Below are 25,131 nucleotides of genomic sequence, written 5' to 3' on the forward strand. Positions count from 1 at the left end.
AACGTCATCTTCAACAGAGCAATTCAAAACTCATACAACTGACCTTTGGAACTGGTCTGGAGAATCCTACTCCTTGTTTCTTGCATGGGGAATTGTATTGAAGAATGTATTACTTAACATTAAATCCCAAATCTTCATGTGACACAGGATAAGAAATGAACATAGAAATGGTGCCTTCTTTCTTAATTCAGCTTTTTGAGAATTACCACCCTGCTACCTCTCACTCATCCACACTTTTCTTTTTTATTCTTATGGAGGAATGCTTCTTGCAAATGTGACTGATTTTGCTAAGAAACCATTATTAACACTATTAATACTAAATGAGTGTGTTAATCCTAGGTAGTATTGAGCTAAGACACTAATAGCCAATCCTAATGGCTTAGATTAATTTATTAGGTAGTCAAAAGACTTCATTTATCACAGAAATTCATACTGACCATAATATGTGCATGACTCATTGTTACCATATGAAGAACTTAACTCATTATAATAAATTAAGCATATTGATTACCTATGCAGATTAATATAAAGATCCAAGTTATATTACTGTCTAAGCAACTATTTCTTTACGGTTCCCAAATAATGAGTATAGATAGCAAATAGCAAACACCTGTGTCTTACTTGAGGTACTGGGAGAATCTGACTTATTCTAGAACTGTCATGTATAGTGACAACATATATGCAGTATGTAATCCACAACAAATACTAATATTGGGTGGGCCAAAAGGTTCGTTCAGTCTTTTGGGTAAGATGGCTCTAGTATGGAGAAGGTGCTGCGACTGATTGAACGTGTCAAAAGTGGTTTGCGAAGTTTCGTGCTGGAGATTTCTTGCTGGACGATGCTCCACAGTCAGGTAGACCAGTTGAAGTTGATAAGGATCAAATTGAAACAATAACTGAGAACAATCAACATTATACCACGCGGGAGATAGCTGACATAACCAAATCAAGCGTTCAAAATCATCTGCACCAGCTTAGTTATGCGAATCGCTTTGATGTTTGGGTTCCACATAAGTTAAGCGAAAAAAACCTTCTTGACCATGTTTCCACGTGCGATTCTCTACTGAAACGTAATGAAAATGTTCCATTTTTAAAACAAATTGTGATGGGCAAAGAAAAGTGGATACTGTACAACAACGTGGAATGGAAGAGATCATGGGGTAAGTGAAATGAAGCACCACCAACCACACCAAAGGCTGGTCTTCATCCAAAGAAGGTGATGCTGTGTATATGGTGTGATTGGAAGGGAATCTTCTATTATGAGCTCCTTCCAGAAAACCAAACAATTAATTCCAACAAGTACTGCTCCCAATTAGACCAACTGAAAGCAGCACTCGATGAAAAGCGTCCAGAATTAGTTAATATAAAACGTATAATCTTCCATCAGGATAACACAAGACCTCATCTTTCTGTGACGACTAATGTAGTGATAAACAGGCAAAAACTGTTACAGGTTGGCTGGGAAGTTATGATTCATCCGCCGTATTCCAGACATTGCCCCTTCGGATTTCCATTTATTTCAGTCTTTAAAAATTCTCTTAATGGAAAAAATTTCAGTTTCCTGGAAGACTGTAAAAGGCACCTGGAACAGTTCTTTGCTCAAAAAGATAAGATGTTTTGGGAAGATGGAATTATGAAGTTGCCTGAAAAATGGCAGAAGGTAGTGGAACAAAAAGGTGAATACGTTGTTCAATAAAGTTCTTGGGAAAAATGAAAAATGTGTCTTTTATTTTTACTTAAAAAACTGAAGACACTTTTTGGCCCATCCAATATATTCTCAAAGAAGCTTAGTTTTCCAATTATGTACCATTCATTATATCCTGACAGTTTCTACTGACTTTTCTGTTTCAGAAGTTATTAAATCTTTGGAAAAATCTCAGTTAAACTGACCTATTATATATAAATCAAAACTAATGTCAGAGTTCCTGTTATTAGCTATCTAGTCATCTTTTGCAGGAGTAGGCAGCAAAAAGGAGTTTGGAAATTTTCTTCTGTTCTTTTCCGTCACCCACACACCCCCTCCCCCATACACACACAGAGAACATGCATAAAGAAACACAGAACATACACAAACACATGGAGAACATGCACCAACACACCCACTAACACACATACTCAAGCGATCTGGAAAAAAACCAAAATAACAACAAAGAAAAAAACACTTATGTCATGAAATTGAGGGAAGATACTTTTAAACCTAAAAGAGTTTGTAGGACAACTCAAGGATAAACATGAAGATATGTTTAAAACTTGTAAAACAAGAGAAAACATTGAGCAAAACTACCTGTGCTAAGGATCTCTTCTGGCTTCTGAAACTAAGGATGCTGTTTTGCAGATGCCCAGATTCGCCAGTGTCTACAGCCTAACCAACCATCCTCTCACTCTGCCCCCATGAAATGACCCTCATGACCTGTGACAAATGTGTAAGACTATGTCACCTTTAAGCTGGGTTGGCTGGCATCTACACAACAAGAAGAGAGAAACTAAGACCCCTGTCACCTTTCTGATTCTTCCAGTTCCCAAGGACTCTTTCATCTCAGACACCGGGCAACACAAGTGTTACCCGACCCGTATATGATACAAGCTCCTTAAATTTAAACCCTGACGCGAACTGCTTTGGCATCTCACACAATGTTTAGCCCAAGATTTTTATCTGTGGAATAAAAACAGTATCCAGGGATTTGGAGATGACTCTCCTTGAGTCTGGATAACTCAGCTCACCTCCCAGCAGCCTGAGATAATTACGTGACACCACACTTCTCACCATGTTGTGTGGACACCGTCTGCCAAACATCCCTGCCCTGAGAAAGAGGAGCAAATACGCAGATTTTATATTTTTAACCTTCCGATTTGACCAGCAGTGGGATGAAAGCAAAAGCCTGTATTCAAAAACACACCTTGCAACACTGAAAACTGCTAAAATTTGGAGGAGAGAAAAGATATTAAAACAGTACAAGATGGAAAATATTGAAGAGATATACTCACTTTGCTCGCAACAGATCCTGATCTTTAAGGGCTGAACCTTGAAGGTAGATGACTCTTTGTGACCACATCGGAATCTGTAGGACCCTTCGGACCTGCACATCCATTTCAGTAGGACACAAAATCACCACATAATAATCCTACTCAAAACAAAGGGGGCCGTGGCTTAGAGACAATAATGCTTTATTTTATACTACGTAGGTAAGTAGAATATCTAAGGACATTTTGAAATATGATAAAGTAGAAATTAACTCTTAATAACAAATAAAAGTTTGCATTTAAAACCTAGCGTTAAATAAAATGATTCAGTAATAAACATAACAGACATATAAAAATCTCATAAATCAATATATTCATCCTGATCTTTTTCAATTTTCGATTTTATTAGTACCAGGAAGGGAAGGTAATCGGTGCTTATACTCAGCATTTCCAGTCTACGAAGTTTTCAGTTACGACTTCAGGCTGATTCTAAAAGATAAATTGCATACCAGCCAGAAGTCCTAAGGATCAATTCATACTTCGAATTGTTACTTTTAGAATAAAAACTGTGATGGTGATTTGTATCATTTGGTAATATTATTATGAACTGATAATATTGAAAATATTCTGATGAATATCTGAATGGAAAAAGATTCACAAAAATATTGATAATACTGACAAAGTAACTTAAATTTAAAAGTTTGAGATCAAAATATTTCAAAATAATGGTCTTTTGGAGAAAATAAAAAACAATCTGTAAGAATTTAAAATCTATAAGAATTTAAAATAATTTATCTATAAGAATTCAAATTCTCTGGTAAACACTCACCATTTTATCACTTTATAATATATCTAGTAGGAATTTTTGGAGTTCTAAGAATTCTCCATATTGATATTAGACAAAATAAATTACTAGGGATCAAAATTTGGAAGGATCGGATTTTCCCCCAAATAGATTTTCTTTGTGGGTTATAATAAGCATCTGAAATTATTTAATATGAATAATAAAAAACCTAACCATTAAATTTGGAATTCCTGCAAAAAAGGAAAAATAATTTATGCAAAAACAGAAGAATATATTATATAAGTATCACTTCTAAATTAGATTTTTTTTTTTTTTTTGTGGTACGCGGGCCTCTCACTGCTGTGGCCTCTCCCGTTGCGGAGCACAGGCTTTGGACACGCAGGCTCAGCGGCCATGGCTCACGGGCCCAGCCGCTCCGCGGCATGTGGGATCTTCCCGGACCGGGGCACGAACCCGCGTCCCCTGCATCGGCAGGCGGACTCTCAACCACTGCGCCACCAGGGAAGCCCTAAATTAGATTTTTTTTAAATCCAAAAAAATAGTATTTTAAAAGTTCTCTAAAATATTCAAGAAAAAAAGCTCTTTATTTAAGGGAGAGATAATTGATGTACTCAGCACTGTCTTGACCTCAGGATTGTCCAAACTCTTGCCACTAATTTATTGGGGAAACACAAGAAATTCAAGTAGCTCTTTGCTGTTAGGACTAGATTAAGTGCCTTGAGCAGCAAAGGAGATGACCTAAGTCTACAATGACCCAGAACCATGGCAAGTGGAAGAAGTGTCTGAGGAGTTCGTCTGCATAGACAGAAGAAGAGATTTTTCTGAATTTATGATCTCGATCAGCAAGTTATTTCCCAAATTTTGGTCACTTATTATTACTATAAATAAGACCTAGTTTCACTCCAGGAAACAAAAGGAAAAATGGAACTTCCAGACTTCCACATTTCTATCAGCAACACTTGATAAAATTCTGAAATATTCAAGTGAGCAGATGATATTGCAATGATTCTTTCATTGTTTTATTATATTTTATGTTAAATTTCACTGTTTCATAAAAATATCATTTATGCATTACCCAAGGGAGAAAAAAGCAATCATTTTAATCAGAGGAAACCTTTCTCTGTAGCAGTAACATAATTCCATCTGTCTTTCAGTATAGATACAGAAGGAAACTTAACATACTGTGTATTCCTCCAGCATTTTTTTCTATGTTCCTGGTTATATTTGTAGTTCTTCATTTTCTCATTCTAAATTTGAGTGTATAAATAAAAATTCTCCAGAACACAGGCTGTACCATGATTAACTGACTTTGACAATGTTAGTAGGTATGATCTGTTTAGAGGTACCTGGAGTCTTGGATGAGCATAGAATTCATTCAAAAAGTCCATGAGTAAGTCAATCTTCAGTGAGCTGACACACAGAACAACGTGCTTTTCAGTTTGAGCTCTGTGTCGACTATAGTTTCCACCTGACTTTTGTCTCTCCATCCACAAATAGGCCAGCTGTTCAAACTGTAATGCATTTTCCACATGTGAATGAAAGACACGGGACATAAATAAAAATAAAAATAAATGCAATACATCTGTTGTTTATTAAGTATACTCAATTTCTTAGATGAAAGTCTTTGAGATCCAAATGATCAGTGTTCCCTTCCGTAAGAGGCTCTTCACAGGATGGCTGCAGAGCTTGCTAATGCCTCCCAGGGCCTTCAGGTCTTCAGGAAACACAGTAATATGATTTTCCTATTGTATCATAGCAGGGCACTAAGAGGTCCGTGCCTCTGCTCTGTCCAGTAGCGTATGCAGCTATATATGTCATACACTGAGTCAAAGAGAAAAGCCTCACTTTTTTCTCCCACATTCTTATATCAACTTCAGCCCACATCTCCTGCAAGGGGAGATACCCTTACCACCAACAAAAGGCCACATTCTAGTTATTTAGTAGCTGGTATCTAAGGGTTGTGGAGTGTATAGGGGAGGGGTGTCATTAAGGATGACATGTATGATTGGATAGGAACGGGAAGATCTTTTTTTTTTTTTTTTTTTTTGCAGTACGCGGGCCTCTCACTGTTGTGGCCTCTCCCGTTGCGGAGCACAGGCTCCGGACGCGCAGGCTCAGCGGCCATGGCTCACGGGACCAGCCACTCCCCGGCATGTGGGATCTTCCCGGATCGGGGCACGAACCCGTTGTCCCCTGCATCGGCAGGCGGACTCTCAACCACTGCGCCACCAGGGAAGCCCGAAGATCATTTTTATACCTATGTAAAGTATATTTCAATACACTGTGTCCAATGGTTCTGTAATGGAACATGCAAGATTTATTTGTATTGGCCACATCCTGTTTCTGACCTGCCCACCCATGGACACCCAGAGTTCATTGCAGGAAAAAGTTGAAGATTGCCTCTATGTACCTTTAGTCTCATTTTATATCTCTGTCTGTCCCTTTGCTATCTCCTTATCCATTCTCCAAAATGCTGCATGATAGCTATGTATCATCTTCGATTTTGTTTTAGTTGACCATCATATGGAAACAATTTTTATTCATTACAACATATGGCTTTTACATGTATTTTCAAGACTCAAGAGAAATCAACCCTTCACAAGTATATTTCCTTGAGCTATCATTCTATAATTTAAAAATATACTATCCTACAATTCTAAAATTAACATAAATACTCTACATTTGAAAGAAAGCACCTTGAAGAATTCAAATGAAATGTGAGCTATCAATTGTGACTGGAGGGAAAAAAAACTCAGTGTTTCTAATACAATGCAAAAAGGCATTTCTGATACAATTGTAATTAACTGACTGGATGGAACAATAGCAGGTGTTAATATATTATTGTTAGATTAACAAGCCACCCTGCAATTTTTATTAAATGTGGAAGATTTGATTTCATAAGACTTTGCAGGTTCCTATAAAATTTAACATGGTTGTGTTTACCTGTATGGGGAGAACCACGAGAGCAACACAGATCATGGCAACAACGAAAAGCTTGGACGACCATGTTTCTGGAGTGACATCCCCAAAGCCCACAGTAGAAAACGTCACAATGCAGAAATAAAGGGAGTCAAAGAGATTCAGCTTCTTTCCTATTCGTTCCAGATGTTGGATTCCACAAATGCTAAAGAAACACATGTGTATTTCAATTAAAACTTTCAAATTAGGCACACTGCTTCTCATCATGACTCTCTTGAAAACCAAAGTGCATTTCATAAAGCCACTTAGTAGTTAGGATCTTATATGGAACAGTATTTGGGTTGAGGAAATATCATTTTTAAGCTTTTTTACCTACATCAAACAGATATAGTCTTATTTTCATTAGTAGCCAAAAATTGTAGCCAAATTATCACAAAGTATATTTGAATAACATGTAAAATAAACAGACTGAATTTTTTTTTTTTTTTTTTTTTTTTTTTTTTTTTTTTTTTTTTTGCTGTACGCGGGCCTCTCACTGTTGCGGCCTCTCCCGCTGCGGAGCACAGGCTCCGGACGCGCAGGCCCAGCGGCCATGGCTCACGGGCCCAGCCGCTCCACGGCATGCGGGATCCTCCCGGATGGGGGCGTGAACCCGTGTCTCCTGCATCGGCAGGCGGACTCCCAACCACTGCGCCACCAGGGAAGCCCAACAGACTGAATTTCATGGGTGACTTACACAAACATTTTGAGTGCGTGTCAAGGAAACACAGACACCAGAATTCACTAGATCTCTTCCCCATCAAAATAGCAATTGTCAGGGGGTGGTGGTGGGATGAATTGGGAGATTGGGATTGACATATATACGTTAACATGTTTAAAATAGATAACTAATAAGAACCTGCTGTATAAAAAAAGTAAATAAAATAAAATTCAAAAGAAAATAGCAATAGTCAGTAGTCTTTTTTTTTTAACAGAGAGACATTTTTCAGTATATACATGTGGTATAGATATATGTGTGTATATTCCGTGTGTGTGTGTGTTCCATACACAGTCATCCTTCAGTATCCCCTGGGGTCTCGTTCCAGGATTCCCCACAGATACCAAAATCCACAGGTGCTCAAGTCCCTTATATAAAATGGCATAGTATTGATATTTGCATATAACCTATACATATAACATATAACCTATACAACCTTCTGTATACTTTAAATCATCTCTAGATTACTTATAGTACCTAATACAATGTAAACACTATAAAAATAGCTATAAATAAGTTGCAAAGTCTATGTAAATAGTTGTTTGTATGCGGCAAGTTCAAGTTTTGTTCTTTGGAACTTTCTGGAAATTTTTTCCCAAATATTTTCAATCTGTGATTGGTTGGATCGACAAATGCGGAACTTGTGGATACAGAGGGACAACTGTATACAGGAAAGGCTTGAGGAGTTAACCATTGCAAGGTGCCCCTAAAAATGAGTCTCTAAGTAGATCAATTATCTGTACAAAGCTATTGATGATATGAAAGTAAGGGAACAGCATAGAAATTGTTATAAGATGTTCCCAAAGTAGAATTCCTAAAATAGCATTAGAAATAGCACTGCTACTAGCTAAAAAAAAAAAAAAGTAAGGCTATGAAACATGCATATATGTGCAATGTTGGAGGGAAATGAGATTTGCAACATAAAAAATCAGCAATAAAAAGGAATCTAGTACTGACGCATGTTAAAATATGAACAAGCCAAAAAAAGAGTGTAAGAAGCCCGATGTAAAAGACTACATATTGTATGATTCTGTTTATATGAAATGTCCAGAAAAGACACAGAAAGCATATTAATGGTTGCTTGGGACTGATGGTAGGAATGGGGTGATGAAAATGTTCTAAAACTGGACTGTGGTGATGATTGCAGAGCTTTGTAAACATATTAAAAATGATTGACTCTTACACTTAACATGAATGAATTTTATGGTATGTAAATTACTCTTTTATAAAGCTGTCCAAAAAAATTCCTGTATGCTTCTGGATACTCCTTGTAACTTCTATACAGAACAAGCAGACACAGCTTGATTATGATGACCAAGAAGATGTGCTATTCAATGTTTAAACTACAGAAATTCCTTTTCCAGCCTTTTAAGATATCTATGTATTTGTCTAAGTTACATATCATAAATATTCAATTATCTTAAACCTTTTTAAGGCAGAGTATATAAGCCACTGGATAGTTAGGAAGATGGGTAGGCACAAAGGTAGATAAACCAAGGGACAGAAGAGAAACAGTAGGGTACGTGTCACCATTTTGCTTCTGAGGCAGGAACTGTTCTGTTCTTTTACTGTTTTCTTAACTCCAGGTCTCCAGAACATTTCAGCAAAATTTCACTTGTTCTATGTTCAGAAATTTTGTGTAAGCTGCCAGGTCATAATAGTTGACTCGTGTCAGTTTATTTTCTCAGCTGCCTATATGCAATATACCAGCCAAGCTAATTCTAAGACTATTCAGATGGAGCCTTCATACAACCAAAGAGTACAGCTGTTTGATAACAATAGACCTTTCTGTGGAATATGTTTTTTACTTTATTTAAAATAATTTATATTTGAGAAGGTAAACAACTTTGCATCACTTTTATACTTCAGTAGGAAATAGAATGAGGAAAAATATAATTTATATATTTTTAAGAATTCAAATGTTACTGAAGGGCTTACTATATTTTACATCACTACACATTAAAAGCAAATCTCTGTTTATAGATAAAATGTATATTTCCTAATTCAGACATGTGTTACCGTGACCAGAACTACCAGAAAAAAATCTGCTCTGCTTCCTGGTCTTCAGTTTGTCCTTCTTTTAATGCAACCCACTAATAAAGGCCATATTCATATTCTTTAAACACAGCTTGGATATATCAATCTCAGGTTCAAAAAAGCAACTGGATTCTCACTGTTGAAGAACACTTTCTGTTTGTTTGTTTGTTTGTTTCGGTACACGGGCCTCTCACTGCTGTGGCCTCTCCCGTTGCGGAGCACAGGCTCCGGATGCGCAGGCTCAGCAGCCATGGCTCACGGGCCCAGCCACTCCGCAGCATGTGGGATCTTCCCGGACCGGGGCACGAACCCGTGTCCCCTGCATCGGCAGGCGGACTCTCAACCGCTGTGCCACCAGGGAAGCCCAAGAACACTTTCTAATTTGTGGTGTGACATATTATTATAATAGCTGCCAATAAATCAATTCTTATGTTCATTCTCCTTTGCAACATGATATTGCTGTACTTCCCACTAAGGTGTACAGTGTGTCTCTCCTTGACCTTGAATTTAAGCTGGCCTATTGACTTGTTTTGACCAATAGAGTATTGTGGAAGTGATGCTGTGTGAGTTGCATAAGCCTAGACCTGAGGGGACACTGAAGTTCTTGTTCTCACTTTCTTGGAAGTCTAAGACCAAGACTTCCAAGTCTCGGAAGTTCTGAAGACACAGAAGTTCTTGTTCTCACTCATGGTGCTGTGCAGCAGCCCCATATAGTCAACTGGAGGATGAGGGGCCATGCGGAGAAAAAACAGCATGTCCCAGCTGCCAGCCAGCACAAAGAGCTGCACAGCAGAGAGACGCCATCTTGGACTCAGCAGCAGCTGTGAGGCCGTCACGTGACTGAAGCCGAAAGAGTAATCACAGGTGAGAACAGCAGAAAAACTGGCCCAGTCACCCATCACACAACTGTGAGAAACTACAAAGTTTTGGGTTTGGCAGTGGCTTGTTATTCAGCAATAGATACATGGTGCATATAGAATTAACTAGAATCCAGGGGCTTCCCTGGTGGCACAGTCGTTAAGAATCCGCCCTGGTCTGGGAAGATCCCACATGCCACAGAGCAATTAAGCCCATGAGCCACAACTACTGAGCCTACGTGCCACAACTACTGAAGCCCACACACCTAGAGCCCGTGCTCCGCAACAAAAGAAGCCACCGCAATGAGAAGCCCACCCACGGCAACAAAGAGTGGGCCTGCTCACCGCAATGAGAGAAAGCCCACACGCAGCAACGAAGAGCCAACCCAGCCAAAAATAAATAAATAAAATAAATGAAAATGAAATAAAATAAGGTGCCTCTAGTAAAGAGAAATAAGGTGTAAAATAAGGTGAAAAAGTAGCAGAAATAATTAATAATCATTTGATAAATCTTTGCAAAGCTTTGTAAGAAAAGAGAATTAACTAGAATCCAAAACCTGAATCTAACCTGTTTTTTCTTCAACGTTTGTCTCGCTTATCTCCCCTTTACATGTTATTTGGACTGTTTGCTTATCATAATATATATAACCCATGGCCCAATGTATACTTTTTGCCCAATCTGTTTCTTTCAATTGAAAATCCTCTTTCTCCAATACCTACAAGAATTCCCATTTTTTGAAACCCTAGCTCAGATATGACCTCCCTCATGAAGACTTCTTTGTATCCCAAGCTACAGTGTTTCTGATGAATTTCTAAAGTATATATGAGTTCATGTCTTAGATAGCTACACTTTTACAAATATGTATATATATATATATATATATATATATTTAGTGTTAAATATTTATCAACCCTACTCAACTATTATCAACCTCGATGACAGTATTTATACTTTATAATTTTCCTACAACACTTAGAACAAAGTGCATAGCAGCTATCCAGTAGCTAACTGCTAAATGAACAAAAGAACACTGAATTAAACCCTGCTCAAATAATATATACAAACAAACTCCAAAAAATAGTTCATGCATGTTTCAGTTTTTTATTACTGCATAACAAACTCCCCCAAACTTAGTGGTTTAAAAAAGTAACAATTTATCATCTCACATGGTTCGGTGGGAAGCTCCTCTGGTTTTCTTGGGCTCACACCGGCAGCTGTGGTCAGCTAGAAGTCTGGCTGAATGGAAGGCTCAGGATGGTCCCACCACTGGGGTCTATGGTCAGGTTTCATTGTTGGCTGTGGCGCCTAGTTTCTCTCCATGAGACCTCTCAGCCTCCAATCAACTCAACCAGCTTCCTTTTTGGCATGGCAGCTGCAAGCCCTCTAAAGACCTAGCTTTGATCTGCCCATTCTATTTGCCAAAGAAAGTCACAAGATCATCCCAGATTGAAGGAGTGTGGAAACAGACTCCATGTCTTCATGAGAGGAGCCACAAAATATTATGGCTATGCTTTTCAATCTACCAAACTGTATACATGATAATACCTATCACAACCTATGTAAATCTTAATAAATTTTGCTGAATAAACCATATTGCAAGGTATTTAATTTCCTTGATATGGTTGTAGTTAAATCTATACTTATAATCATTTTTTTATAATCCTTATGCAACATTCCATTTACTTGACCTGGGAAAATCATGTGAGCCTTTCACTTATTTGTTAATATTACACTTACACTTAAAGGACTTGGTATACCTTAATGCTCTCTAAATTGATACGAAAATGAAGACCCCTAAAATGATAAGAAAATGAAACAGTTGTTGCATATTTGGTATAATTATACAAAAGCAAAATCAACTTTTTAAAAAAAGACTAATAAAGATGAATACACTGAATTACTTTTAGAGTTTTCCTCTGATTTTGAATAGGCTCGTCTGCCAGTTTCTCTTAGGGGCTCATTAAATGGGCCACTGCTTAGGTTCATGAGTAACAATGTCCCTACAGTTTTTAAAACATTGATGTCAACATATGATCTTCTAAGTCAATAAATATTTTTGTAATAAATAAATGACTTTTGTTCCTTCTCCCCAAGAGAAAATGATGCAGAGGATACTTAAATATCTAGCCCGAGAACACAATAATCCTTTTAAATTACAGGTCAAATCTTGTTCCCTCTCTGTTTCTAACTCTCAATGCCACATTCAGAATAAAATCCCAAACACCTGGCTCTTCTCTGACCTCATCTTCCGAGATCACCCCGAATTCACTGTCCTCTAGTCCCTCAGCCTCACTGCAGTCAAGCATCAACCAGCTCCTCTCAATGCCTTCCCTTTATTTCCAATAGACATCTCAAAGTTAACATGTCCAAATGGAATCCTAAACTTCCTCTCAAACTCTTCATCATTGGATGGTGGCAAAGAGAGCTGTCTTGAACCAAAATCCTGGAATCATCCTGGACTTTTTTTTTTCTTTTTTTTATAACAACCCATATCCAATCTTTTAGCAAACTCCACTGCTTCTAACTTCAAACTATAACCAGACTCCACAATCACTACTCACCATTTATACTGCCACCACAATGATCCCTGCCATCAGTTTTTTTTCCCTCCACTGCAGTAAACATCCCTACCCTTTTTCCAACAGCGTATAGTCGACCCGTCAGCCAGAGCTGCCCTATGACAACGTGAGTCAAGCCATGCTATTCCTCTACTTAAAGCCCTGAGAGGGCTCCCTCTTTCGCTTAGACTAAAAGCTAACCATCTTTCATTTGTCTCCAGCGTGCTCCTCTATCCGACCCTTCCCTATGCCTTTTGGACTAATTTTCTACTGTCCTCCCTGTGGTTTGCTCTGCCCCAGCTACACTGGCATTCTTGCTTTCTGACCAACATGACAGGCATGGTCCGGACTCAGAGTCCTGTCATGGACTGCTCTCTCTGGCTGGACCCTATTGCCGAGATATTGTCATGGCTATCTCCTCACATCCTTCAAGTCTTTACTTCTATCCTGACCATCATATGTACCCCAAGTCTTTCTTATACTGCTTAATTAAAAAAATATATAATAGTTTTAGTCATTTGCTGGGTTTGATGCCCATTATCCATAAACCTCTATAAGAATGGAGTCTATTAGGACAGAGTCACATGGTGTCTTCATCTATGTTGCCTGAGCACCTATATTACTGCCAAGAACATAATGATGTGCATTAATATTTCCTGAATGAATGAGGGTCTGAATGTAAAATACACAGATCTCTGTTGCCCACATTTAAATCACCTAGCTATTTAGCCTGTTTAGATAGATATAAACTAAATACATTTCATTAAAGAAAGAGCACACAAAAATGTTTATCTCACCACTGCCTTAATGGTGGAATCTAATACAACTAAGAGGCAAGGCTAAATACTTCTTTGTCAAAACAGGCAAATGACTTTCCCACCACCTTTTGAAATATTCGAGTACTTATAAACAAGTAAATTAGGTTTTATTTTCCTTAGTAACTCGCTTTTGTAACCCCATCATTTGTTTAGTTAGCACTACTTAATATGATAAATACAAAATTTGGAAATTTAAAATGCATTGACTTACTTATTGAAACCCATTCTGCTTGGGTAGTAGGCGAGCAAATTGTATAACTAAAAATTTGTCTTTTTATAAAATCAAATTTAATATTCAAATATAAAGCTTGTATTTATTTAGTCTTTCTGTCTAAACTTTCTAAACTTTCTGTCACTAACATATTTAAAAACAGTTTGAATTACTGAATTAAACTGATTATATTTCACGATTTACTAATCAAAAGTTTTACCCAAAATCCCATTCATGTTAGTGAGTGAATCTTGCATACATTAAGTTCAGTCAATCAGGTTAGTTACATAGCTATCATAATAACAAAAGTATCCAGCTTATGTTTTATGGAAGAAACAAATTACTCTCCAACATTAGAGAGAGATTTGCCTACAATAACTTTATGATCTTGACTTCGTTGTTGGGATTCACTTTCACATGAACTTCTGCAACTATTTCCCTTATGTTCTCTTGTATTTACGTAAAGAATCACATTATTTGAAGGGTAGAAACACTTTAGAAGGGAATTCTGCAGAATTTGCACTAACATCAAATTCTAAGATAGGATCTTCACATTATTTAAACAAAAAAGTCTTTCAAACCTCCTCTAGAATTATAAAAATTAGATTTTAAAAGTATTTTGAAAATTACTTGCTGCATGTTTTTATTTTACAAAAGTAAATACTAACACATGGGGAAGCTTAATAAAAAGGCAGAGACCAGACTACTCTGATCACATTATATGGACACAGCATCACTTTCTGATACTAGTCATAGAGCATCTACATGCAACACGTGGAGAATGTTAAGAATATCTGCCAACTTATTACATACCATTTTGGTTATAGGTGACACAACTAGGAATGTTTTAAAGAAATATGAAAACTTATATTACTCTTCTATGTCAATCATTCAAATAAAAATACTTTAATATTGTTCATATAAATTATCTTTCTAAACAATAATTCAGCTACTTTTATGAAGGAACGTAAAAAGTGCACTTTCAGGAGAGACAGATACACAGATAGTTTACTGTTACTTTATTATATAATTCTTGAAGCTAAGACAGTTTTAGCATTGAAATGCCATTTTATTTTACTATGCATAAACATTAATATTTCATTTATACGTTAGCTATTTTTCCTAGCACTGTGAACGCTACAATGTGCTGCATAAGGATTTGAAGCTATTCAGTGATTATAATCCATTTTAATATAGATTGTTATCTTATTTCATTCACAGATGTCTTTCGAGCCATTATTAAATGAAAACTGCCTCTTCTCCCTGATCATAATTGATGAAGTTCAGTTAATTATTATTTTGTCTCTGTACCCAGAAGTGATTTTAATGATGGCACAGATTTTCTGATGAACTAAATCCAAGAATGTGCTCAAATACAGCACATTCATAATCAAAATATCCTATTTTGCCTTCTTATAAAAGAGATACATCTGTCCAGTCCGTCAAAGCCCAAGGTAAACTGTTCAAGTTATATCCTGAAATGAAAGTAGCAGTAGGATTTAATAATATAGAATTAAAAAGTAAATAATCATAGCTGGTGGATATTAGTAAACACTCTGTTACCTTCAAATTTTCTAGTAATCAAATTTAATGTTGTTTTGTGACTGGGCCATAATATTTAAGAAAAAAAGCTCACTTAAATGCTTAATTTTAACGGATACCTAATTGTAACCAAATTTTTGTTTATTATCATGTATCCCCTGCCTAAACATTTGAAATTAAATAATTTACTACAATCTAAGATATAAAAATAGACCAATATCACACCATGTTCTATTTGCCTTTTTGTTTCTTTAATATGTATACAAGTTACTCAGATTCATTTGTAGTGAGTGACTTTGAAATGGAAAGTTGCAAATGAATATATTTTTCTTATAATTTCTCTACTGTAAAAATACCTATCAATTTTAAATTTAAAAATGATTTCTATAAAACCAGTAAGTGCTATAATATTTTAATCAAATGTTTAAAATGGAAAAAGGGTGAACTAATATCATAAAGGTAAGTCATGTTTATTCATACAAATACACTTATTGATGGCTTACTAGTGCCAGGCACTGTGCTGTATGTTAGAGATGCAGATACATGACATCTTAGTCTACACAAAAACAGTTTCTAAAATCTAAAGTGAATGATTCTGACCTCAACTTTATAACACTAATTACTACTAGCAATAACACCATAAATTAATAATCAAACACTTAATTCATAACTTGATTGATACTAACTTAGGGAAACTACTTAAGCTTTTTAAACATCATGCTCCTCAACTGAAAAGTAAACGTAATCATGTTAACTTCTTCATTTGGTTATTATGAGAATTAAGTGGCCTAATGCTCAGTGAAATGCCTGACACCTAAGAATCTTCAATGAATTCACTAGTAATTTTGTTATTTATATGACAGCCCCAGCATAAAAGAAAAAGAAACACAAAAATGAGTCAAATATAAGGATCCAATATCTCCACATAAGTGTTAAAAAGCCCTCTCCGCCTGACAAAAAGCTAAATGTACTATTAGCAAGAGAGTCAGGGACTGTGGAGGAAGAAACTGGCAATGAGAAAACAGCCTGTTTATTCTCTTTGCTGTGGATTAGCTAACAGAGTTGTTAGCAGCAGAAAACCACCCATGGATTAATGAATATCTGTAATCGTGTCCAATCTTTTCTCCGCCCTGTAACTCTTAGCTGCTAGGGGAAGTGGAAACATGGGCAAGTGTGGAGGGCTCTAAAAAGAAGAGTTAGGGGCTCCCCTGGTGGCGCAGTGGTTGAGCGTCCGCCTGCCGATGCAGGGGACACGGGTTCGTGCCCCGGTCCGGGAAGATCCCACATGCCGCAGAGCGGCTGGGCCCGTGAGCCATGGCCGCTGAGCCTGTGCGTCTGGAGCCTGTGCTCAGCAACGGGAGAGGCCACGACAGTGAGAGACCCGCGTACCGCAAAAAAAAAAAAAAAAAAAAAAAAAAAAAGAAGAGTTAGGCAATTTGCAAGGTAAACCTATAATCTTTAACTATTTAGAAAGATGGTCATGCTGATATTAGTTAACCTTTGGAGGGTTCACTGTCGTCATTTACAGAAAGGGACAACTAATTCTTGGTAATGCAGTAAGGGAAAAAAAAAAAAAAAGTTAGGTGTTATTTCTGGGCCAAAATGTCAATATTAGGCTAGTGACTTGTTCTAAAACGGAATACTTATTTTTAAAAAAGGACTACTTATCCCTGAGATTGCTTAAATGAAAGAATTTCTATTGTGATTATATAAAAGACTGTACATATGTATATTATATATGTATCTATTTTAAAAATTCACTGACAGGTAACTACTAAGCATATCATTATATGGTAATATTTTAAGATTGAAATGTTAAAATCATAATATTTTGAAAAAACAGTACAATTTTCTCTTTTTGTATTATTTAACATATTAACTCATACTCAAGGCTATCATTTAAATATGTATTTAATTTTATATAACTTATGAATTTTCTATCTTATGAAGATTAAATATACCTAGTTTTTGAAATTCTATGCATTTTGAAAAGCAGAGTATTCCTGCCATAGAGTATTCCTGCCATTCACATATTTATGTTTTTTTCATAATTGTAGTCAGTATTCACAATACTGGGCTTAAACTGGAATTTCAAAAATCTTTCACATAGCCATTTCTGCCTTAATGCAATTTAGTTTTACATGAATACTCACTTGTGACAATGTCTATTTTAAAGATCATTATCACAGAATAAAAACCATTGAGGAATTTTATAGCAAGCACTTTGGAAAGTTTTTTGTTTTTTTTTTAAATCAAGTGGACATGCATTTAAACTATGCAGATTGGAGGATGAAATGCCAACTAGTCAAATATGTCTTTAAATACCAACTCAGAACTTGATTATCACCAACATGCACCAGAAACAGAGAAATGTCCTCGAGATTTCATATCATCCAATACTTCCACGATCAATAAGGACAAAGACTGACTATATGCCTAGAACCATATGAACAAACACAGCTCATGAACGATACAATGTTTTGCTTGGTTTTTAACCAATATTTGTTGTTTTTCAATATGACCTATAGATATCAAGGAATAAAGGCAACAGATAATAGCGGCATAAGAAAAGAAACAGTAGGAAAAATTTTGCAGATGGAGAGGGATATAAATTATTTAATTTGGGGATATGTTGAATTTATCATTCCTGTAAAATATTATGTCCAGTTCACTGTAATAAAGTAGTTTATTAATATATACCTATAAGAAGCCATACCTACACTCCTTGGGTAAATCTTACCTGATGGTAATTTTTTTACAGTTCTAATATTTTAAATTCCAAAAATCAGTAATATGTGCTTGTTATTACAAGACAAATAACGAGATATAAATAAGAATTAATATCATTCCACCTCTTTTTCTCCATGAGGTAATAATATTTAATATATACCCTTTTGCTTGTTTGGTATTTTGTTTTGTTTGCTTTTGTCCTTAATGTAAATGCACTTTTGATTTGAGTTTGGCAATTTATTACTATAGGATTTTTATATCTATCTTTTTAAAGTGATCTTGGGTTACAGTTTTATATCCCAACCCATGTTCCTTGAAAAGCCAGTTTGCTGACCAGACATAGGGGTCTACAGTCAAATACATCTGGCAACTCTGAGTTATGTATGTTTTATTTAGCAAAGGATTTTTCAGATCCCTTTAATGAGTTAATGTTGATCATGAATCTCTGAGAATAGAATATTTTTCATAGGATTAACCAAACATATCTGCCAAAGTTCTTACTTCTGATAGAGTATCTTGAAGTAGGAGCATTTTATGAACTAAAATATGAGAACATCAGCCCATAATTTGTGCTCTGAGTATTTCAGAATAACTGTTTAGCTTAATCATTAAATGATTTGGGTAACTTTGTACCTTTGTCCATGTCCTGGACTGTTCCTTGAAGAAGTTTAACAATGAAACATTCAGTTCCTGGAGTTTTTTGCTTTGTTTTGTTTTTTGTCTTTTTAATTGAGATCAAAAGATATAATTTTTAAATGCAACATTTTAAAGGTGTTCCATCTCTACCCTTAATCTCAATTTATTTAATACTACTTAAAAACCCATAAATATGCATTTTGGAATGACCTACCATTCCTTCCATAGATCCACAAAAATCAATATGCCTCGCTCATAATTCCTTGGTCTTTACCGACTTCCTACAAAACTGAACTTTGAGCACATATGACAAAGGACAGTTTATAAATACAGGTCCACAGCAGCCGTGCTGAGTGCTGGATATACATAGAAGAGTCCTCTCTTTCTTCCTGCTCACAAAGAAGCTAAGAGAATAGGACAAATTTTTTCATAGGCACTGTAATTATTTAGATGTGGATTGCCAAATTGAGTATCTTATATGAAAAAGAAGACTCCAAATTTTATCTCATTAAAAAATTTATAAATTCTCCTTTTTTGTTAACTGAAATAGTGTTAAATCTTAGGATAATTTTTTCAAAAGTATTCAAACACATGCAAAAATCATAATCACATTAATTAAAAAAGGATTAGGCTCCGTTTTACACTAAATATATATAAAGCAATGATATATATTATACCACACATTTAATTTCTAGTTAAACTTAGGAAAAAACAAAGGCTAATGTAAAGTATTTATTTCTTAAGTCTCACTTTCACTAAATACTCCTCCATTTAGAAACGCTGACATCTTAATTTACATATTTTAAAATCTACTTTGTTTCTCTTTCACTCACTTAGTGAAAGAAGGATCACCAGAGTATGAGTTAGAAATTATGTAAGGCTATACGCTACACTAACCATAACCAAATGGTAAGTGTTCTTTCTTATATTAAATATTTCAATTAAAGAGATTCCACATTGTCCCTTACCAGTCCTACAGAATACATTTATTTTCACAAAATTACATTAAATTTTAGTTTATTACATTCCCTCTCTTTTCATCAATAATGACCTAAACAGAATAAAAGCATCTACTCAATAGTCTATGTAAATGACTCATAGGCTCATCAGCCTATAGGCCATTACTAGTATATTGCACACAGATGGAAGTAGGATTTTTTGCTCATGGTACGAAAGACGGAATTTATAATCATGTAGTGTTTTTTTTTTCTATGTTCCTCAGGTTATATGTTGAGCATGTATTCATATTCATCCATAATTATTTATTAAAAGAATGGGTACTGTGTGTCGATGTAAAATGTATTTTCTACTATAAACTGTGAAGGAAGTAGGCAGATAAAGAAACAAGGCAGTGGGATAAGAAAGATGATTAAACTAGGTGAAAACAAGGAGACAAAATCATCATGGTTAAAGGTAATAAATAACATGGTATAGGCAAGAATCAAGTAAAATCAGGATGATGTTCTTGAAAATCTCACTTTAGGAGACTCCAAAATTCAGAGATTAAGCCCTTACTGGAAAAAATGGGGAACTGTATCACTAGCAGAAAGCTATTAAAATTATGTTCATATTTTTAAAACAAAATAACATGGATAAGACAGTAAATAAAGACGTGATACTTATCTTATATTCTTGTTAATAAGTGAAAGCATTTTTTACTTACTACTCCTTGCTTTCTGGAAAACTTTTAGGATTTTTCTTTCCTGAAGCTTCAGTAAAGGGCTTGTAATTTCATTTCCACTGTGTTGTAGATCATAAGCATTTGAAAAGTTTTTACATTTATTTGTTCTCCTATTTAGTGAGTGTTACTAAGTGTTTGTCTCAGTACTAGGTCCTGGGAGAGAAAATGGTATAGAAAAACTTGCAAGACTACTTCCTCAATGGGAGTTAGAGTGCAGTGGAAGAGATAGAAAATGATGACTAATGTAAATATATACAAATAACAAAGGAGAGCCCTCTAGTGCTATGATTTCCTGTAATAATGGAATCCAACCTACTCAGGAGAGTCAGGATTCAATAAAAAAAAGTGATGTTTACATAAAAAGGTGAGTCTGACCTTAGTCTGCAGAGAAGGCAGAGCATTTTAGGAAGGGGGGGGTGGTTAATCTGAAAGAGGAATCAGGGAAAAAGAAAGAAAAGCAGAGTTTCTTCTTGAGAAAGAAAAGATGGGGGGAATCCCGATGGTGAAGGAAATTTAGAACTTATTAAGGAGTTTTGTATTCATCCCACAACACATGGAAAATCTTTAACAAGCATTAAGCAAGTGGTGACACAATTGTATTTACATTTCCCAGTGCTCACTGCGGTGGACACGAGATGAATGGTTTGGAAGGGAACCAGGGTGGACAACAGGAAAACCAGTTATAGGGCTGTTGCCATAAAAAGGTTATGACAGTTTAGATGAGTGAGGTGAGACTGAGAGGGACAGAAGTGGGAAGATTTCCAGGATATACTGGAGGTAAAGTGTATGGGATTCGTTTTATCATGTACTGTGTAACAGAACAGGACATGTGACGAATGACTCCATTCTTTGGGATTGTCCAAAAAATGGAGAGTAGCTGCTATTTCAGAGTTACGGACCATTTGGGGGAAGAAATAGCATAAGTTTGCTTTTGAACATATTTTGTTTGAGGAATCTAAGAGGAAATGGCACAGAAACGGCTAACTATAAAGGACATAATTAACACCATAGAAACTGGCCCAAGACAATTTGGTCACAATTATTAGGTTCTTTCTGTTGCACATTTGTAACCTCCAACGAAAAGAGGAAAAGTTGTGGTGTCAGAATCTCTCCCTAACAACCTTGTTGCCAATCATGACACGATGAGAGCAAGTCATGGACTGAATTCTGCCACATAAAACACTCACGAATCCCTGTTCTGTAAGATCCAAGAGCTTCCTGTTCTCTTGTCTTTCTGTGCATAACAACAAATACATTGAAAGAAATGATCATACCAAAGAAAGCCTGAAAACATACTGAGGGTAGTTTCTGCTCATGGTCTGTGGGATGAGATGACAAAATGCTCTAAGTAGGAACAGGTTTGAAAGGGTCTCTAGACCTAAGGCACAACTTCCTTAAAGGGTTAGGCTGCTGTGCTCACCAAATTCTTATAGTCCAGTTATGCAGGAGCAGAAATAACCAAACCACACTTTCTTGACAACTATATGTCTAGAAAACGATTTTTAATTCCCTTTATGTTAATTTGTAAAAATTCTGACACAGATATTGATGCTTTAATCTGTTGATACCTGATAATGAGTCCCTGATGAGAATCCTTCACACACTTATTAACCATCCCTAGATTTTAACTTGTCTGGACACACGTATACCATGCTGTCTTGTGGTATGTATGTGATATTTACGGGATTACAGAAAATATAACTAAAATATATGATACATTTCTAGAAGAAAAATAAAAAGGCTGAGCACTGACTGCTGAGAAAACACATCATTTAATGAAATGTTATAGAAGAGAATGAAGACATAAAAAGAGTGTGAATGCACATATGGGGTGTGTGTATGTGTGTCTCACATGCCCAATGCATTCTCATAACCCCCATGTACATGTAAATTATTCTTCATGTAAATTTTTCTGACTTTAATACTGGGAAATATTAAATAATATTTAATATTAAAATATTGGAAATATTAAAGTCAGTGACTTACGCTGGCTTTCTGAGTCCTACTGTGATATCAGAGATTCCTTCAAATATATTTTTGCTCCATTTCTAGTAATAGAATAACAGAATAAAGTCAATAGCTCTAAGGATCATATTTCATTTTTTCCTCATTTTTAAGGCTTAAATTTCAAAAACAAACAAAAAGTATGATATCTATTCTTCTTTCCTCTTGATTTACACTTTTTATTTCTACCCATAAGTTTACTTTAACAGAGAAAATAAAAGGTATTCTTGATAGGAAAAGCTTCACAATCAAGTCATGAACAGTTCAAAGTAACTTCTACTGGTTGCAAAGAAGATAAAATGGAATCTTGCATAAAAACCTCAACTGTGAAAAGTATTGCTATAGTGCCATTGCCTACAGTATAGCCTTCAGACTAAGACAAATAAGGGAAGATAAAGCCGGTGATGTAAGACAGGAAAAATTGTAAATTGCTTTCTATACAACACCGAAGAATTTATACTATACTGAAGACTCCAAAGACACGAATGAAGAATTTTAAGCAAGAGAATGAATGATATGATCAAATCAAATAGTGTCGAGCTCATTAATAAAGTCTGCTGATACTCTGAGTGGTTACTACTGCTCCAAGCAGTAACATTTACACTAGACTCTCAGTCTCCAGGCTGACAAATCACCTTTAAGACACTGCCCATGCAAATCACCCAAGTGAAGTTCCATCTGTGAGCAGAGGAAATAATGGCTACTACATTCAGTCCTAAAGTTTCTTCTAGGCTTGAGCTCTTGCCTCTCTGCAATATACTTTTTTTTTTTGCTCGATTTTTAAAAAATTATCTTATTCAGTTCTCAAAAGTGAAGTATATAACCAATAAAATATTAGTTTTACACACCATTAATTCCCATTATATATGTAAGATAGGTTTATAAAAATATGTATACATATTTCTTTTCAGAAAATATTTGATTTACAATGCATTTCTATTTTACTATCAAGAAGCTAGTAAGATAAACACTAATTCATATGTTTCTGTACATATGAAATATGTAACAGTGCCAAATAAATATCAGCTAATTTAGGCTGATTTATACTCATTTAACGTGTTCCCACAGGAATGTCTTGCTAGTTACTGTCACATAACAAGACCAATCCCAAATATTTAGTCACTAGTCAACAGTTTTTGGAAATCACCTAAGGCACAAAACAAGGCTTATTTTATTCTATCTGAAATGATCCAAATTTAATTAGCCATTAGAAATAAAAGAAAACATAGACCCTCACATGTTACTTTATATTGTAAGGAGTGGGAATTACTCCCATAGAGAAAGTGACTCTTACTTTTATGTAATAATTTACTTGAATCCAATTTTTAAAATGTAATATTGTTATCATGTTCATTGACAGAAAAACTCTGTCATACTGATAACAATTTTACATTCATAACACTTAATCTCTGCTTAAAAGCAATTGAAAACTCTCCCCTAACAGACAGTGAGGTGAACCTATAACCATTTCATAGACTCTATGAAAGCTAATATTTCAGAAAACTCTGTAATATAAAATATTTCTATATGTGAGTCAGAACACTCGTGAGAAGTATCTGACTGGCTCATTTGAGCATTCGACTAATTGATGGTGTATTTACTGCTTCTAAGTTAATGCCAAATATATCAGTATCTATGTAGAATTGTCTCCTAGGTAAATAATTAATTTTCGTTTTCACTGGGAATCACAACTGTTTTCCTGATAGATAATATTTGTTCAAAGGGCAGTTTCAGGAGGTCAATCACACATTCTAAACTAAAGAAATTTATTGGAAACATGGTTTGCATTAACATGTACCTAAAGCACATTTTGCTCCAATGGCTTCAATTTTTAAAAAATTTGTACCAGCTTTCCCATATCAGATTATATATACTCAAAGACATTAAGCTAGGGATTAATATTGCAATTAAGGTACTACCATTCAAAAAAATCTTTGATTTTTTATTTTTTGGCATCCAAAAGAAATTCACTAAGCAAAACAATAGCATTTTTAGGGTCAAACCTATACAATAAATATGGCATTTCCTTTACTTTTTACTCATCATAAGACTCATTCAGCTCAAAATTTCATTTAACATACATCATCCTAATAGAATTTATCCTCATTCTTAGCAATTATGAATGTCATAGAATGATATAACTTCAATAACCCTGCTGGGAAAGTTCTGGGACACCCAGGGTACCATGGCACACTGGATTGAGAACAACTGATCTAGTCCAACTCCTTTCTCTTCAGAGGCAGCATCTCAGGGAGAAAAGAGTCCAACACTTGACCAAGGCTATCTATACTCTTAAGAGGGAACACCAGGAATATAACAAAGTTTCTTTTCCCCTACCCACAACTTTGTAGAGATTAAATAACACAAGCTTTCTTTAATAAAACTGTGAAATTAGACATGTTTTTGTTTGAGAGAACAATTAGAAAGGAAACCAATTGCCTCAAAGCAATTTGTTAATTTAAGTTGTAGGTTCTAAATCCTTCCTGTACCAAAGTGACTAATGATCTATTTAGTTAGTAATTAACTAGGGTGAATGTCCCAAATAAGATGAAATTTGACTAAGCTATGTTGTCTTTCCTGAGTGACAAATTTGTGTACAATATCTTCCACCTAG

General features: G+C 35.5%; 1 protein-coding gene across 3 annotated transcripts in view; it reads right to left on the reverse strand.

Moving 5' to 3' along the window:
- Positions 1-25,131, reverse strand: part of KCNT2 (potassium sodium-activated channel subfamily T member 2) — a 370,804-nt gene that overhangs the window by 173,180 nt on the left and 172,493 nt on the right. For all 3 annotated transcript variants that reach the window (XM_065876379.1, XM_065876371.1, XM_065876363.1), the window contains exons 9-11: positions 6,710-6,890; positions 5,113-5,277; positions 2,986-3,122 (exon numbers count right to left, since the gene is read on the reverse strand). In XM_065876379.1, the coding sequence (XP_065732451.1) occupies positions 2,986-3,122; positions 5,113-5,277; positions 6,710-6,890 (483 nt within the window). The remainder of the gene's footprint in view (positions 1-2,985; positions 3,123-5,112; positions 5,278-6,709; positions 6,891-25,131) is intronic.

This window comes from Phocoena phocoena, chromosome 1, assembly GCF_963924675.1.
Source record: "Phocoena phocoena chromosome 1, mPhoPho1.1, whole genome shotgun sequence".
Lineage (NCBI taxonomy): Eukaryota > Metazoa > Chordata > Mammalia > Artiodactyla > Phocoenidae > Phocoena > Phocoena phocoena.